Source organism: Armigeres subalbatus, chromosome 3, assembly GCF_024139115.2.
Source record: "Armigeres subalbatus isolate Guangzhou_Male chromosome 3, GZ_Asu_2, whole genome shotgun sequence".
NCBI classification, from domain to species: Eukaryota; Metazoa; Arthropoda; class Insecta; order Diptera; family Culicidae; genus Armigeres; species Armigeres subalbatus.
The window spans coordinates 92,610,615-92,629,297 of NC_085141.1; the positions used below are offsets into that span (position 1 = coordinate 92,610,615).

Below are 18,683 nucleotides of genomic sequence, written 5' to 3' on the forward strand. Positions count from 1 at the left end.
CGGATAAAAAAATTGTCTTTTTGGGACTCGGAAATTTTTGGAGACTTAAAAAAAATCCAAGGTCGATTTTTTATGCCGAATGTCTTAGAAATGCATAGAACGTCGAGTTGTTGTTTGTTTTGATAACATTTTTTTTGAAAGATACTTGGCACACAAAAATTTATGTCCCAAAAAGTCAATTATCTTCAAAAAAAATTTCTTTTTTGAGATGACACCAGATCTCGACGTTCTATGCATTTCTAAGACATTTCGCATAAAAAATCTTTGATTTCTAAAAAAAAGTCCCAAAAAATTTCGAAGTTTCAAGCCATATTTTTTTTTTTTTCAAAATTTGTTTTATTCGAGATAACACCAAATTCGACGTTTCATGCTCTAAGACATTTGGCATCAAAAATAAAAATTCGATTTCAAATTTTTCTGCCTCCCCCCCTTGAAAATGTTTAGTGTTTCGGAAAATTCTAACTTTGACCGCTTTGGTCAAACCCTTAATGAAGTCCGATTGAGCTGAAATTTTGCAAGCAGACTTTTTTTAGGAGATGAAACTTTTGAGAACTACCCGTTGTTGAAATTCGATGGCTAGTTTTTCCCATACATGCCATTGACACTTTAATGGTCATGGTTTCGGAACGATGACCTCTCCTGATCGTGCCAAAAAAGGCGACTCCCAGCATGTCAGACTTTGTTATTTTGGTTATTTCGGGTTATTTCGCTTTTCCCTGACGTTCGCTTTTGGAAATATGTGCCCCTGAAAGCGCTATGTAATTTTGAAATCAGATTCCAACGGGATTCACATTAATTTTTGTCCGCCATCTTGGATTCCAAAATGACATCAAAAATCGATTTTCGATTGATAGACACCCATGTTGCCTCGAGATATACAAATGATTTTTTAAACCATTATTCTTTCAGTAAATACTCTAATTGTTTTCATTTTCTGAAAAAGACTAATAGACTGAAAACCGCGTTAAATCCGATATCCGCGTAAAAACGACTTTTTTTTTTAAATTGGCCGAAAATCCATTTTAGACTATTTTTACGTGTTTTGAAAAACCGAGTTAAAAAAGTTCGCGTAAAAAATTTAAAAAATCCGAAATCCGCGTAAAAAGCCGCATAGAAAACCGCACAAAAAGCGACCCCAGTACTGCCGTAATCTGGTAAGGTGATGTATACGACATTTTCCAAAAATGGTGTTAATGAGTAGTACTCATCGAACTCTTTAACAGAAAAATAGAAAACATGCATGTTGTAATTTGGCGCATACGTCACTTTTTCAGATTACGGCAGAATATATACTGAAGCTTTGTATGCCTCAAAACAATTTAGCGTCTTATGCAAAATCTCTGGAAAACATAAGATGGCTATATAAGGAAATTATATAAAACGTCAAAACCATGTCTTATTCCTATAACCACAAAATTAAGGATTTATTTTTATTTAAATACGTTTGATATACAAACAAATCTACAAAAAAAATTAATCAACTTTACTATTTAAATTAGGCCAAGTTTGATTTCAACCAATGTGCATGAAGCTTATGCATGGAATAATGTTATATGCATAGATAATCCACATATTTCCATCTACTCCAACTAATTTATGCACGTTGAGCATCACTTTATGCCCAATGGGCATTACTCATTGGCATTCCGTTTTCAGCATTATCATTAACCCCAGCAGATATTTGGTCAACGCTACACTCTGCCAATCAAACGAAAATACGCCTAGATTGGAAATCACCCACTGACCCACTTCCACGGAAGCACAGAATAGAAATAGTATTCCCATCACAACCCACCTGATTCCGCTTTTCCTTCAGCATGTTGTAATAGGCGTTGTCGGCGATGGCAAAAATGTGCGGCGGCAGGATGGGTCCGATCCGCTGGTTCTGGTACAGCCGCACATACTTCGGGTTGTAGATGGGATGGAACTTGAACGGGTTGACCGCAATCAGAATGCTTCCGACGTAGGTGTATATGTGGCCAGCCTCGAAGCGCTGCCGCAGGTTCTCCAGCAGCGTCGCCTCGTTAAGGTCTGTTGATAGGGAAGGGGGGGAAAACGATCATTAGTTACCGTCCGACAAGTGTTGATTTTCACCGGTCTCACCTGGCAATTGGCACAAATCAGGATATTCTCTATTTTCTTTCTGAAGTAGAAATGGTATAAAGTCTCTTAGTATCTGTGGATCCAGTCCATAATTATCTAGCCAAGGAACATCGCTTTGTCTTTCACGTAAATAAAATCTGCAAGAATTAGAGAGAGGAAGAAAAGAGGAGAATAATGTTATAAGCAAAATAAATGTGACATTAAATTAGACTTATAAGTAGTTCACGGTGGCTTAATACATCTAATCTTGTCATGTGGACCCCGCTGTATTTGCTGTCTATCGCTTTTTTGCAGAGTAGAACGATTAGATAAAGATAGAACTCCGAAACTTTCTTACGAGCCAAGAGCAGTGCTTTCCAATTGGAAGATAAAACCCAATGATGCGAATCAGTGATTCTCGCTAGATTAATTTATTACGTGTAAAATTGAGATTTCTAAAACTGAGGCTACAGGAAATGTACGCATGAATTGATATGAATTAAATTTCATTTTCTTTTTATGAACAAAATATCACAAATCATTCAAAAAGCGGTTGGTGCGGTTTTGCAGAATCCCGACTGCATTCGGAAAGAGTTCGATACCAGATTGGGAGCCACTGATATCTAAATTTAGCATTGCTGAGCAATGTCTATTCTAGTGCACCAAGATAGTATAAAAGACGAACCGAAGATGGAAAGGGTTGGGAGGTGTACTAAAACTAATTTCATCGAGTGGTGGGAGTGGATTTTGATGTTGCTGGCAATGACGACGACGAGGACGGCCGGGCCACACGAATGAATGAAACAACAGGTAAAGTATCTGTCCATAAAGCTCGAGCGAAACACGTGTGCGGGCGTGGAATGACGGTTGATACGACGATCGGTATGTTTATTTTAGTTTGCGACAGTTGGGAAAATACGAGTATCAACGGCACCAAGCGGAGCGACGCTGTTGTTCGAAGTTTTATTACCTGGGATGTTGCGGTCGTTAAATGCAAAAGGAGTTTTAAACTTTTCTTAGATTTTGTATAAGTGGAAATTGGATAAATATAGATGCAATATGAAGACATGTTCAATGAACAGATTGCGACCGATTGTTATAGTAATGTGAGAACTTATCTCACTCTCGATTGTGGATTTACTGATTAAGGGTTACGATTGTTATGACAAGTAATCTAGCGAATATCCAACGTAATTTAGCGCTCAAAAGAAGACGCATAATATGTACAGCGTCGTAACAATGAGGGTGATAGTTCAAAAGAATAACAAATACGGATTCATGTTTCGAAAAAAAAATCTATTTCAATTTTACATCAACAGCACTGATTTAGACCACATTTTATTTCCAAAAAAATCCTTTACTTGTGGTAGGTCGAAGAGAGGTGCATGGAAAATTATAAATCTATGGATATCAAAATGTGTTGAAGTTATCTGTGTAACGATTTATCTCACGAACGGATTGCACGATTCGCCGGATTTCTTAGACGTTCACCTTGGCGTTAAGATTCATCGAAAAAGACCATCATTTTCATTGGGACAGTAAGAAAATCACAAAAATGCGAAAAGTTAGTGGGTTGTGGCCCAGCTAGAATGGTGAGCGCAACAGCTCGTTTCGACAGGAACTACAAGGGTTAATTAACTGTTCAAAACGCGCAGCTGTGCTCATCATTCTGGCACGGCCTTTACCGATCAATTAGTTGACTTGTCACAACACATTAGAGACAAAATAAGTTTTAGATTTCCTTTTAAACAGATAAAGTAAAATACAAATATTTTTTAAATATTTGTATCAGTCTTATAGTGCTCCTCGGCAATGGAATGTTCATTTTCAACCTCTGTTCTCAAAATTGAATAATCTACTACTACGGCCTCTGAACCAAATTATTCTTTGATCATTATATTTTCTTCAAACTACAGTCGACTCTCTTCATCTCGATGTTCTATATCTCGATATCTCTCCCTATCTCGATGGTTCGCTCGGTCCCTTCTTTCTACATACATTTTTATTTTCTACATCTCGATAACCTCCCTATCTCGATATCTCGATGTGTTTTGGTCATATTTTGTTCAGAATTCTCTCTCCATATGTCGATATATTCAAATTTCTAGACCACCTTGGGACAATAATAATCATATCAAAAACAAAGAACTTATGCTCTGCTGAACACAATCTATTCTGTGAACCACAAAGAGTATGTACCATATTTGAAATAGGCGGATAGTTTTTTGGTTACGCGTATATATTTAAAGACCTTACTTCAGGGATTTCTTGGATGATCAAGAACTTATGCTTTGAATACAATCTGTTCTAAGAGCCACACATCTTTGTTTCGAGATGACACCAGATCTCAACTTTTCATTCATTTCTAAGACATTTGGCATAAAAAAAAGATCGATTTCGAAATTTTCCGGTACCCCCCCCCCTCGTTGGGAAATTTTTCGTGTTTCAAAACACTCAAACTTTGACCGCTATGGTCAAACATTTAACGATTGAGCTGAAATTTTGCATAGGGGCTTTTTTCGAGGAGATGGAACTTTTGAGCACTACCCGTTTTTGCCCACCCTAAGGCAATACTCATAAGGGGCCGACCAGAAACCACGTGGTTATATAGGGTGAGGGGGGGGGGTATATTTGGTTTGTAAAATGACCACGATGAGCCACATGATGGACCCTCAGCTCCCGAACCACGTGGTTTTCTTAATATTTTTTACGCAAAAAATCAATTAAAAAAAATGTAAAATCGCTGTAAAAAAATGTAAAATCGCTGTAAAAAATTAATAAATTAATGAACGCAAAGCGCATCATTGAATTCTATTTCCATCAAAAAAAAAATAATAATAAACAAAAAAATAGGTTGAGATGCACTCTATTATGACCCTATTCATAATTTGCACAAAGAATTTTGGAATGTAACTTACGATATAAAACATAAATTTCCGTCGCGCTTCGCCACTGCGCCGACACGTCTACATCAGCGCACTGTTGCTTCAATTTCGTAAAACTTTATGTTTTTTTTTTATAAAAATAATAAAAAAGAATCAAAAGAATGTCTTGTGGATATTCAGGAAAAATCTCGTAAAGAAATCTCCTGTAAGAACTTTGAAATTATTTCTGATGAAGTGCTAGAATTCCGATTTTTAAACAATTTTCGTGCATAGTTTTTGCTGGGAAATTACCCCGAACTTAATAAAAAAAACAATCTACAGTGTAAACTTCAAAAAATAATTCCGAGGGAAAGATCAAGCGGTTTTTAAATGACCAGTTCTGCTGTGCTGGTGAGTAAATTATTAAGAAAGTGAAACAATCAATGTGTTGGACGCAGAACATTCGCACGAAAGTGTATGATTAGACGCGCTTGTGTTGGGGGTTGCGCTATGTGCGATCGGTGAACAAATAAAAAGTGCGTGTTTAAGTTTTCAAGAAGTATGCAGAACGATCGCGCGATCATCCGAAATAATGTGTTCTGCTTTGTGCGGCCGTGAAAATAATTAATTAGATGGCGTATGGTCGTATTTTAGGTTTAACATGCCGGTTTGATTTCGACCTATCGACGTGTGGATAGTATTTTCAATGCGCGTATTTACATCCTATCCCATAGATCACATCGCTTACCTAAGTGATTACAGATAGAATATCCTTCTTAACTAACTCAATATCCTATCCCAAGACATTCGCGGAGATGCAGAGGTATACTCGTTCTCTAGTAGCATTTCCATTTCCCGTTCTTTTGGCAATTCTATCACAAATTCTTCGAATTTTTCCAGGAAAGTTTTTTTTTTGGGCATTATTCAGAATTTCTACGGTAGAATCTTTGGACTATCCTCAGGAAATTATTTGGAATTTCAAAGAATAAATCTTTAGAATTTCACTGTTTTTTTTTATTTCCACCACAAATTCTTCCGAAAGTCCCGATTTACTTGATTCATCTCGAAAATTCATTTTGATTTTTTGTAGTTTCAGCTGAACGTTGCTTGAAATCTTATTTAGAAGTTTTCTGGAAATGTTTACCAAATTCCATAAGAGTTGCACAAGAAATGATTCAGAAATTTTAAAGAGTTTCCACAGAGAATTCTACTGGAAATGCTTCAAAAATACAACCGCCAATTCTTTCGTCATTTCCACTTGGAAATTCATCGGAACCCTGTTTTTATGATAATTCCGATGACCAATTAGGATAATAGATCGTTAAATTCAATAATGCATCTAAATGTTCAAAATAATGCTGAAGAAATAGAAATTACATTGGAAACCAGCATAAAATCTGGAAATTTCATGCGAAATCAGTGTTTATGCAAGAAAATCTTAGGTTTAAAAAAATCAATTTTTGATTCATTTTGATTTTTTGAATCAGTCCATGATTCGACTCACGATTTGCATCATTGCGTGATTTTTGCGTGTTCTTCTTCGTTAAATTCATCAAAATAACTTTCTTTGCCTAAAACAATGGATAACAAATCCATACGTAAACATAAAATACGTTTCGATTGGGTATTGACACTTTCTGGAGCAAAATCATTTTTCGGCGAACGAGCGAAACGACGGGATTCTGCGTGTAAAACTCATGCGCGATGCTCTCTATGCAGAATCGCAAGCGAGTCAGCACGTGCATGAGGCTTCGGTGAGTGAGATTTGAGCATGATTCTACCAACACTGCTAAGGACTGGATGCTCTTGAGATATGATAAAATCCTGCAGTGTTCCAGAAAAGCAATTGAATTTCTAAATACTTTTTCATGAAGATTATTATTTATGAAGCCCATCGGTTTTCTTTGTCTTTTTCGGTGTGAATATGGGTCAGTAGGTATTTATTTAAATTTCACAAACTCTAAAATAACCGTACAACTGAACACATTTTTGATGATATAAATAAATATAGTCATAGAAGCATACATGGGAAGCATTTTCAAGCGCAATTTTCTATATTAATTAACCTAGATTAATTATGTTTTTTTTTCGCGCACAGTTACCATACTCAGTTGTAATCAAATGAGTGAATCTATGAAGAAGAAAACTGAATAATAGTCATTGTATGTTTTGAATAATTAAAATAAAATCAAATAGTCAGCACTCGGACTGAATGTGCTTTAGTGACTTAGTCGAGCTCTGCGTTAGGTCGACTAAGTCACTGAAAGTTTCTTTTTTCGAGCTCAAGTCACTAAAGACACTTTTTCTCGCAAAAAGCCACTATTATCAACAATTTGGAAACTGTTGAATGGGTTTGGTTAGGTATATCGCCACAAAAAGAAAAAAAATGCCTAATTTCAAGCTTTATGTATCCGTCGAATGATGTTTTGTTCATGGCGAGAATCAAACGACGGATCTAGAGAAAAGGAACGCTTAGTGCTTGTTGATCCGAAAGTTGCTCTAAGCTTCTTCGTGACTTCAAATTCGCTCTGAAACTTGGTCAGACGGTGTTCTTATTGGCCAACAGGGATTATTCAAAGGGGTTCTATGTCACAGTTCAGTGACTTACTTATATAAGCTTTTCCGTATCCGTATCAATTGAACATTTGTGCTTGATACTGCAATGGAATTCACAGGCGGTACATTAATTATGTAAGAGATCTCTTCTTGCTTTAGGCATTTTGGAATTCTGAATAAATTCTTTAAGATTTGAGATGATTGTTGGTTCTCGGGTAATAATCTGTGCTGATGTTAATTCTGATGCAATATAATTCTGTGAACTGTGGAGGTTTGCAAAGGAAATATTATGGTTGAATGTTATCATTTTTTCTTTAGTAAATTAGAATTTTGATTGTCGTACAAAACTTTTGGGATCTGTACAGAAGTTCGAAATAATTCTGTGCGTAGAAATTAAATAAATAATTTTCTATCATAAAAAGTGCCATTTCCACAAACAAGTCTCGGGTACTTATCCAAAAGGACGCATGTGGTTTTGTAAACAAAGATTCATACGTCGATTTGACCAATCTGATACGCAAACCAACACTACGAACTGGTAGCCGAGGCGTCCCCCTATCTGTCTGTGGTGATGGTTGTTGTTAAAAAAATATTTATTTAATTTCAACGCACAGAATTTTTCGTCCTTTTGAATAAATTCCCGAGAAGTGTATTTTTTACGAATATGTTTGAATCCCATACTAAACATAATTATCATAGTTCTGTAGAACTCGCTTCAAAATTGTTGTTCAAATAGTGTTGCTAAAAACTCCAAATTCTCAAATCTCATCCATGATTCAAATCAAGCGCGAGTCAAACCTCACCCGACTCATAGCCCGGAAAATCATTCTTGATTCGACTCACGACTTGCATCATTGCATGATTTTTACGAGTTCTTTTCGTTAAATTAAAAAAAAAACAATAGATAATAAATCCACACGTAAGCATAAAATACACTTCGATTGGGTTTTAACGCTTTTTGACGAATGAACGAAACGATGCGATTTTGAGTGAAAAACTCAAACGCGATGCTGTAGAATCATAAGCCGCATGAGGCTTCGATGATTGAGGTTTGAGCATGATTACACCAACACTGTGTTCAATATAAATATATTTTCATTTAACTTGAAACTTTTTTAGATTAGCTTGATTAACTGTACACTTCGTAGTTGGCCGTTGTTGGTCGAAATACAAACATGCACAGTTATCAATTATTGCCTTACTAGAATTAGAAAACCATTCTCACTGTAAGTACATTATGAGCATGAGCATGAGCATGATTGACCGCCCACGGTTGCTACTCCGTTATTGCCAGGCCAGCTGAAATTACACAGAGAACCAACAGATGATGTTTGGGACTAACATCTTCCTCAATGTGTAAAAACTGGTGACCCAAAATCAAGCAATACCAGCGCCGGCCGTGTCCGAATGCAGGTCAATTGAGGAATAGGTAGGAAAATGATGACGTGATACTCGCTTTGATGGAAGCCGACGAGTCATCTGCACTTCCACGAGAAATCACTGGGATGTTGGATATATGGGGTAGGGAGTGTGGCAGGGTTCGTTTTGGTAAACGGTTTGCCGTGTGTAGCGTGTAAACAAAAACACAATCGAACGCGCACTAGTTAATCGACTTGTTGACCGTACTTAGCAGAACAAAATATTTCGATGATCACGCGATCGCTCTACGTACTAATAGAAACACGATAGAACACGCATTAATTTTGTGTTTGTTAATTATTTTAATTACCCGCACAACGCAGAGCCAAATATATCACTAATGATCGCGTGATCGTTCTGCTTATTAGATGAAACACGATCGGACACGCACTAATATTTCATTTAGTTATTAATTTATTCATCCACACAAAACAAAACAAAATATTTCGAAGATCGCGTGATGGTTCTGTATTTGTTAATTAATTAACTCATTCGTGCAACGTAGAACAAAGCATTTTGGTAATCGTGGGATCGTTCTGCGCACAAAAAGCTTTATATTATAATGATTTTTCAATTTGTTTAAATATCATCTCTTGAAAAGAAAAACTTGTCTGCAATATTCTCAACATATAAATCATGGTATGAAAACGTATACTCGATTTTTTGTAGCACGGAAAAGTAGTAAGACGAGAGTACACTCTATGTTCAGAACTATTAGCCTACCGTATATTTATCATTTCATGTTCTACTCTGTTTCTCACTAAACAATTTGATATATAGGTTTAATAGTGAAAATTGTTTGAATAATCTTAATAATAAAAGTAGCATCGAGGTTGCTATGAATTGTTTTTATATAGGGAACAATTGATCTGATTTTCTTCTTGTGTATCCGTTAATGTATGGATTTGTAGAATTGCTTATGGATTTCACTACCGGTTCATATAAAAAAAATTGTGTTCAGGCGCTGTAAAGTGTATTTTAATTAGTCAAGAATTAAATGAGCGTCTTAGCATAGTGATGCTATCCTGTATCGTAAAAATATGTAGCAATAAAAAGACCGGTATTATCGGTATTACTTTCTTCAACTCACTTTCACATAAAATAAATTTAATTTCTTAACAAATAGAAGTAGAAATCACTCTTTTTGGTGAGTAGAAAAATGATTCCGGATTACACAAGTTTATTGAAGTGACATGTCAAACGCTTAACGTTAAACTCTTCAGCACTAACTTATTTAAACTCATTAGGAAAACAAAAGTTTTTTATTCATCGAATAAATGTAAGATTATTATTTCATTGATGATTAAATTAAAATTACATACTAGTCGTACGAATATTTGAATTAATTTTTTTATTCATATTTAAAATGCATGAATGACGATGAAGTGATGAAATAAGCAAGGTTTCTATTTTTCGTTTAGCGACCGTCGATCTTTCAAGAGCCAAAAGCGAAAGTATCATGTGTTCATAAAAGTTTAACGGAAAGGAATATAATTCATTTAGACAGTTATTAAAAAGTGCCATCACAGTATTCCTGAAACATGTTTCTGCTTTCTTGAATGACACCTGAAATAGGATTTACTTTCTTGAGTGTGGCCAGTCTAAGGTCACAAAACATCGTTGAACTTTCATGAGCCACAATTGAAATATGTATCTATCCGTAAGAATATTGCGTTATGGATCAGAATTTGCTAAGGAAATTGTAAAAAAAATGCTAGCATGGTAACTCCGAAAGATTTTTTATGTCGCACGATTTGATGCCTTGATTGTGACCTATACATGGTCACAGAACATCAAAGACGTCGACTCATGGAGACAGATGTTGTAGTGTTTTTTTTAAACTATATATGTTTTATATTATCTGTATAACATTATAATATTGTAAAACAATGTCGACATCATTGTAAATGTGACATATTAAATACTTTACTATTGGTTGGCGGACTGATGAGTTAGGTGCATTGTTTCGGGAAACTCAGCACGATGGAAGGCACTCTCCAAATAAAGTCATAGCTAGTACTTAGAGTAATGTATACTTTAGGTATTTATGCATGCTTTTAGGTCTACTTTATGCATTTTTCGAACTTCTTTTTTATATATACTTGAAGGCACCCTTATGAATTCATTACGATGATTAAAATGGTTGTTCGATTGATACTCGATCAACTGGTAATGGAAAAATACTGTAATGCACCACAAGTCAATATTCAATGTTTCCGACCAACAGTCAAAGTAACAAAAAGCAAAGTCTTTTTTCCTTTCTAAGGATAATTACATTTTCCAAATTAAATAACCAGCAGTGAGATATGACAAATACAACATTAAACGATCTCACCCAATTCCATAATGACACCATAGATCGCCGCTTGAAGAACTCCGCCACATTCCCATTGCGTTCATTCTAACACCAACCAACAGCACAGTACTAGAGTTCGTCTTCTACCATTTTGAACATGGACAGCATCGGATTTCACTTTCAAGGCTTCCAAACTAACACAGTTTCCGGGACTCTCCCATCTTCAGCCGAATTCAAGAAAAATCGCGTAGATACGAGCACAAGAAAACATGACAAGCAGGTCCGTTCTTAACCAAGGCACACTCTGATCTCGACGTCCATTCTCACTGTAAGTACATTATTTGGATTTACAATAATTCAAGACTTATAACAATGCCTCGCCATTTTAGGATTAGCGGAGAAGAATTAGTTCGACACTCATTGCTACAAGAGATAGAGGAATCTTCTGCATCTTTGTAAGCACCACGGGAAAGAGATACCTAGTTGATTAGATGAGAACGTAATCTATAGAAAAATTTTTTGCGAAGTTGGGTCAAAGTAATTTACTGATCTGCACAAAACAGAACCACATATTTTGATGATCGCGGATCTTTCTGCGTGTACAAGAAAACACAAACCAACGCATTAAATGTTTTATTTACTAATTAATTTTCTCACCCTTTAAAAGGAGAAACAAATATCTCGATGATCCGTGATCGTTCTGCGTCAAAATAAAAAAAACACGAGCGATCGGGGGAAATTAAATCAATTCCTCAAAACTCACTGCCCATAAGTTCGTTACAAATAAAAGTTTTAAGGCTCTTCTAATGGCGTAGAAAAAATATTTACAAGAATAAAATTGAAAAATAAGAGATGTGTTAAAATATTTTTTGGCAATTCAAAATTTATAGTCCTCTCATTTCGGCTAAATGAAAATGCAACTGTTTTCGCTCTCACATGACAGTTACGAAAACTACCAGTACTGGTAAGGATCTTAACGAAATGCTTTTTCAAACGCCCACATAAAAAATTGATATTCTAAATTTATGCTGAAATAACATTTGAAAAAAAAATTACATTTAAACAGGTTTGAATTACATTTATATAGTTTTCATATCATTTGGAAGCAACTTCTGCTGTCCTCACCGCGCTTGTGTGGCAGCATCTTTATATCATACTAGTCGACCCGGCAGACGTTGTGCTGCATAGAAGGTTAACTGCCCACGCGAAATTTCCATGCGAATCTTTAATTTAGTTTTTCATGATTTACTTTACTCGACTTAGGAAATATCATATAAACCCATAGAAAACGATATCGACCAATCTGCTGAAGAAATGAAGAAAATCCATTCAGCAGTTTTTGAGTTATGCGGATACGAACACAGACCATTTCATTTTTATATATATAACTAGTTGACCCGGCAGACGTTGTCCTGCACAGTAGGCGAGAATGTGCGTTCCGAACTGCCCATGCAAAATTCGCATAGGAATCACAATTTTAGTTATTCACGGTTTGCTCAACTTTACTCGTAACTTTCGCGTTAGGAAATATCATATAAACCCGTCGGAAACTGTAACGGATGTTTCTGCTGAAGAAATGAAAAAAATCCATCCAGCCGTTTTCGAGTTATGCGGATACGAACACAGACCATTTCATTTTTATATAAAAGAAGAAGAAGAAGAAGGATTATCTTTATTCACTGAGAAAAGTTTTTTTAAAGAGATTTTTAGCCCACGGCTGGCTCATCTCCGAACAACCAAAGGTGGAAAGTTACATCATATTCAGGAAATCAATATTTGAGCAACGCATAACAATATACTTTTTGTCGTCAACAGAGTTTGTTACTGACAAACGCACCTCGTGACTAGAGGCCTTAATAAGAGAAACGCGGATAGAAAATGTAGCTCTGCCAACACTGCAGCCAATCTTCTTCATCAAAGAACAACACATGAAAAGGAAGAAATGATTTATCCAGGTAAAATTTTACATATTGCTATTTAATGTGTTCATATCACAATGACAATAGAATCCAACAAACAAAACAATTGCATTGTATAATCTATCATTGATTTGCATATATTATTGATAACAAATTAAGAATGCATTCAAAATTGGTTCATTCGTAAATGGTGTTAAATCGAATTTAGCCGTTTTCAGTATTTGAGCCGATGTTTTGGCTGCTTGACAGGTCTCTTGCTCCGTTGCTCGATTGGCTGCTGTTTTTTGACGGCTCGATTGGCGGCTCATGTCAATCCGCGTTTCTCTTATCGAGGCCTCTACTCGCGACAAGCCTTTATCAGAACCCAAACACAATATGACAAGAATCATTTGCCTGACATGCTCTGATATTTCCGAGAATACGATGCTAATTTTGTAATCATAGTTAGATTCTCGAATATTTCCATAAAAGCAGAAACTATGATAGCAAAAAAAAAAATTTGCTGTAGAGATAATGCAAAATAACGGGATGAAAAGTTAGCAACAAAATTGTCTTCTTTTTTGTTGCTGACAAAAAATTTCGGATCTTTGTCATTATTATCTCCGACAAAAACAAAGCTTTGTCGTTGGTTCTCTTTTGTCGCTTGTTTCGCGTGCGCATCCAAGAAAAATTGATTCCCTGTTCATATCTTTAACTTTTCGAATTTTGCTATTACAATAATATCCCGATTTTATCAGCCCCTGATGACTTCTGGGGTGATAAAATAGGTAATGTGACAAAATCGAAGAAAAAAATCATTTTCGTTTTTCAAATTCATTTAAAAAATATGAATTGGACTATGGCTTGGAAAGGCAAAATGCGCGAGCAGCTCCCGTTATTTCTTGTCGGAAAAGCTTAAAAAATCCTTGACAGATACTCAGAAATGATTCATAATATACCACTGAAATATATTTCACGAAAATCATTTTTAATTGCTGTACTGTTAACAAAAATAAAAATAATGAATTAAATTTCCAATTTTTTTTGGTTACAAAATTGGGACGTGATAAAATCGGGTCGAAAACGTGATAAAATCGGGGGTAGACAAAATCGGGGAGTGACAAAATCGGGTCAACACTGTATTTCCATTTGAAATACGAAAATACTTCCATATTTACATACTAATACGGTCTAACAAATATTTAAAGGTGTGGGGACTCCAGTTAGCCTTGCGAGCAAAGGCGTAGGATTGCCAATCCGGAGATGACGAGTTCGATTCTCGATACGGCCTAGGATGTTTTCGGGTGGGAAACAATCCGGTTCCCCTGGGTATAGTGTATCCAATGTACTTGCCACACAAGATACATGTTCAATTAATGCAATTGACGGGCACAGAAAAGCTTTCAATTAATAACTGAGGAAACGCAATTAGAATACTAAGTTGAAAGCAAGGATAAGTTCCAGTTGGAATGTAGAGACATTGAAGAAGAAGAAATATTTAAAGATATCAACTGATTTTAGCCTTAGTTTGTTTTAGTTTGCTAGAAATCAGAGGCGGGAGTTTTGGCGGGGGGGGGGGGCGTCTTACCCTAAATATATCAATTGTCCAAAATACACTTTCAGTTTAGTTCAGTGTAGTAAAATCGCGTTTTTTTAATGTGCGAAAATTAGTCCGACAAAAAATAAGAGAGATTGAATATTATTTTAGAATATGGAAAATCACCTTCAATTTCCAGGGTAGCCACTCAATTTTCATTTAGAAATTCCCGGTTTTTTTCCGGTTTTCCCGGTTAAAATTTTTGAACTTTCACGGTAGAAGTGTATCGAGAAAAGATATGATCGAGAAATGAGGTTTTGCATTAATTTGACAAATCAGTCTGTGCTGAACAACCATGCTTGTTTTACACGACATTTTTTCGATCGTATTTCTGATCATGTGACTTAAATTCACCATCAAAATCTATGGAATTGTATTACAATACATCCTAAATAAATTAAAGAAAACAATGTGGTAATGTGTTAATAAAGTGCCTGTTAAGCAAATTCCGCTGTGACACTTTTTTCAGTAACAGGCTTGGCAGTAGAAGCATAAGTACTAGAACGCTAGTGGCGCTGTAGTCATTTAAATTATTTTGCCAAATTATGCTTCAACAAGCTTCAATTGGCCATAATTTGTGCATCATGTTGTAGTGCTTGTTTGGTTTCATCGCCAATCTTATACTTTTGAATCAACTGGCTTGGCAGTCATAAGGCCACCGCTCGTTCCTGCTCTATACGAAGGAGGCCATGGGTTCAATTCCAGATCGTTTCCATCTCTATCCTATATGTACCTTCAACTTGACCATTCTAGCAGTCACTGTTAGAAGTGAATCAAAGCTCATTTCTGCATTCATTCTTTCTTTTCTATCACATTGGCAACAAGTTAATTAAGACGAAACTGTGGTAAGAGATAGCAGCATTGCTATTTATTATTTTTCACTGTAATTTTTTATTCGAAAAACAAACAAGCAAATTATATAAATTTGATCCAAATTGTGATTAAATTATCAAAGATTTTTCAAGCAAAATATTTTTCTTAAAAAAAACATTGAAGCGTCCTTCAGAAAAATAATAACAAACTACCGGAAAAAATAGAAAATTAAACATAAGAGGTGTATTCATATCATAAAGCACTTCTATTCGATGTGAGTTTATGGCATTCGTATTCCGTTGTTAAACTTGCTTAAAATAACGCCTTATCAATTTAAAAAAATAACATGCTTTAGCAACTTGAGATAGGATTGACTTAAAAAAAACTAAACGAATTCAAAACGTTCATGCTTAAAATCGGAACCATTAGGTATTCAAAAACGAGACAGCTCAAGAGTTTTTTTTGTCAAAATTCTCGGAGAATTTTAAAGCGGATTTCAAAATGTGTGATGTATTTAGGCAAAGCATTTTATAAGAAATGGAGTATTGTGAATGGTTTCACAGACCACAAAAAAATATAAATTCTGACATACTTCTAAGATTCCAGTTTAATATCTAAGCTTTAAAATGATTTTTGATATTTTGGAAATTCTGTAATGCTGATAGGTATAATTTTCTAAAATTATCAATCAGTACTATAGACACTGTGTTTTCTTGAATAGAAACAATTTAGAAAACACTAAGCAAATGTATTTGTATTTCGAGATGAAAGCGGGGATACGTGAAAGGATCTTGGAAGTGAAAGGGTTATCGGTTATGATTTCTTCAATCTTTGAACTGAAAAATTCATTCCTGAATTTTCTGAAATCTCTGACACTTGAGAATAGTTTTTATTTATTTACAATGCTCTGAAAATCTCCGATGTGAATATGTACATTATGTGGAAGAGTTTGATTTGAAAAGTGTATTGGAGGTAACCACTTTCCTTCGCTTGGATTCAAACTCATGACCCTCAATACTGAGGGCAAAATCTTCCGCATAATGTACATATTCACATCGGAGTGGCCAATACCCGAAAAATATCTTTGATTGAACGGAGTTTTCAATTTCAAAAAATTTAGCTTCAATCTAATTCCCGGTTATTTCCCGGTTTTTCCCGGTTCTATCTAATCCCCGGTTAATTCCCAGTTCAGTGGGCACCCTGAATTTCAACTAGGCTTTAGAGTTATGCGACAGTAGCGTTTGGGAAATGATGGTTTTGGAACAGGATACTAACACGAGAGCGATATCGTTAACATCAGACAAAAATCAAATTGAAAAAGCGAGATCAGAATTTTCATAATTTTCTGAGACCAAAATTGTCTTATTAAAATGAAATTGGCGTTAATCCTCGCCCAATTGGTATCATTCAGACTTCGACATCTGCAATGTTTGCTCAATAAATTATGTTACAAGAGTTCCACGTTGCATCCTGAACCCGATAAAAACGATAGTGCAGGTTTATTTTTATATTTCGAACAGAATGAATCTTAATTAATCAGTACGCAATAGAACAATCACATTTTTCCACGAATGAATGCACATGAGCCTTAAGATAATTCCAAATCACAGCAACAACAACGAAACACATTTCAGCTTGTTTCGCATGACTCACATCCCGAATGCCAAACAGACCACGCGCATTTCCCATCCTTTCCGAGTCGTTTCGTTTTCGACGATCACTTTTCTGTACTTCTTGATCTACATCCAGTATGACTGACAGCTGGTGGTAGCGATCGTCTGTGGCTGTGGCCATTCCCAGGAGTAAAACAAACAACCCATTTGCTTCGAGTAAAATGCATACCCTCCATAACGTAGCGAAAATGATCCATAAAAATAGATAATGGGCAGTGAATCAAAATTCCAACGGGTAATGAAGGAATGTCCAATGTTTTGTTTTAATGCATGATAATGAGAAACATCGGATTTTGTCAATAAAATGAAAAAAAAAGGTACTGAAATTTGATCTTGTAATATTTGGAAAGTTTCATCAGTGATGTTTGGGTGTATTCAGGTCCCATACACCGAAATAAACTCAAATTAAATCATTTTTTCAACTACAACAATTTTCATGTAAATTCCTTTTTCGTTCATCGCATTCTATGAGTCTCTCAAACATTTCCTCTTTATGATAGAGTATTCATCCAGCTACCATTTGTTTTGGCCTGCCTAGGAGAACAAACATATTTCCACTCCGCATCCCACTGACTCGGATGCCAACCGAGTCGATGACTGGCGGAGAAAATTCGTATATTCGCGGGTATACCAATTTATCGCAGCACGACGTGTTGAGAAAATTTAACCGCTATCAGGTGTGCAAACCGTCGTTCGCTGAGACACTACAAACTGGCGTTAGTTGCAAATCCCGGTACACGCGAACGGGCGTAGGATGAAAGTGGGCTACCCCATCTTCGATCATCACTTTGGAGCGTTGAACGAGGAGATGGGAAAAGGATGGCCTGTATGTGTGTGTTATATTCCTTCCTAAGCAGATGGGTCGTGATTTATTCTAAGATAAACGGTTGGTTTAAATTTAGGAACTTTATGTTCTTATTATGGACGGATGGAAATTTACAGGCTAATGTTTATAATGTAGCGATTTACAATTTTTAATGGCACTAAGGAGAGCTGAATTTCGAAGATTTATTGTTTATGTTAGTGAAAGATTCCTTTGAAGAGGTGAGGATACATGTTGACGGGCGACATTGAACGACCCACAAACACATTAATTTAAAATAATATTTAAGACGTAGAAGGATATTCATCGTATAAATCCATATTCAATAATAAATGAGATTTGAAATTTCTTGTTAAAACGTAATCATGGAAAAATTACATATTCAAAACCAAGCTACGGATTACTCGTGATAGCCATATGCTTTTCAGAATTTTTGAAGATTATTGGCAATCGACTAAGATTTCAGCTTGATAAATAAATAAAAATCATTACTATATAACTGGTTTCCAATATTCCATTTCGCTACGCACAAATTAGTCAGACAGCAAACTTTTCATTTACAACCCATCCAGCGGAAATTATTTCAATTTGAAACAACAACCTCTCTTTACATCGAAAAATTGCAGGTATGTTGGCATTCGCCGCAGGAACGATGGAGGTTC

The 18,683-nt window shown here is 35.6% G+C and overlaps 1 protein-coding gene across 11 annotated transcripts in view; it reads right to left on the bottom strand.

Annotated features, from left to right (window-relative positions):
- Window positions 1-18,683, bottom strand: part of LOC134227009 (unconventional myosin-IXb-like) — a 261,892-nt gene that overhangs the window by 79,517 nt on the left and 163,692 nt on the right. For all 11 annotated transcript variants that reach the window (XM_062708183.1, XM_062708188.1, XM_062708187.1 and 8 more), the window contains 2 exons: window positions 2,104-2,240; window positions 1,796-2,031 (listed from right to left, as the gene is read on the bottom strand). In XM_062708183.1, the coding sequence (XP_062564167.1) occupies window positions 1,796-2,031; window positions 2,104-2,240 (373 nt within the window). The remainder of the gene's footprint in view (window positions 1-1,795; window positions 2,032-2,103; window positions 2,241-18,683) is intronic.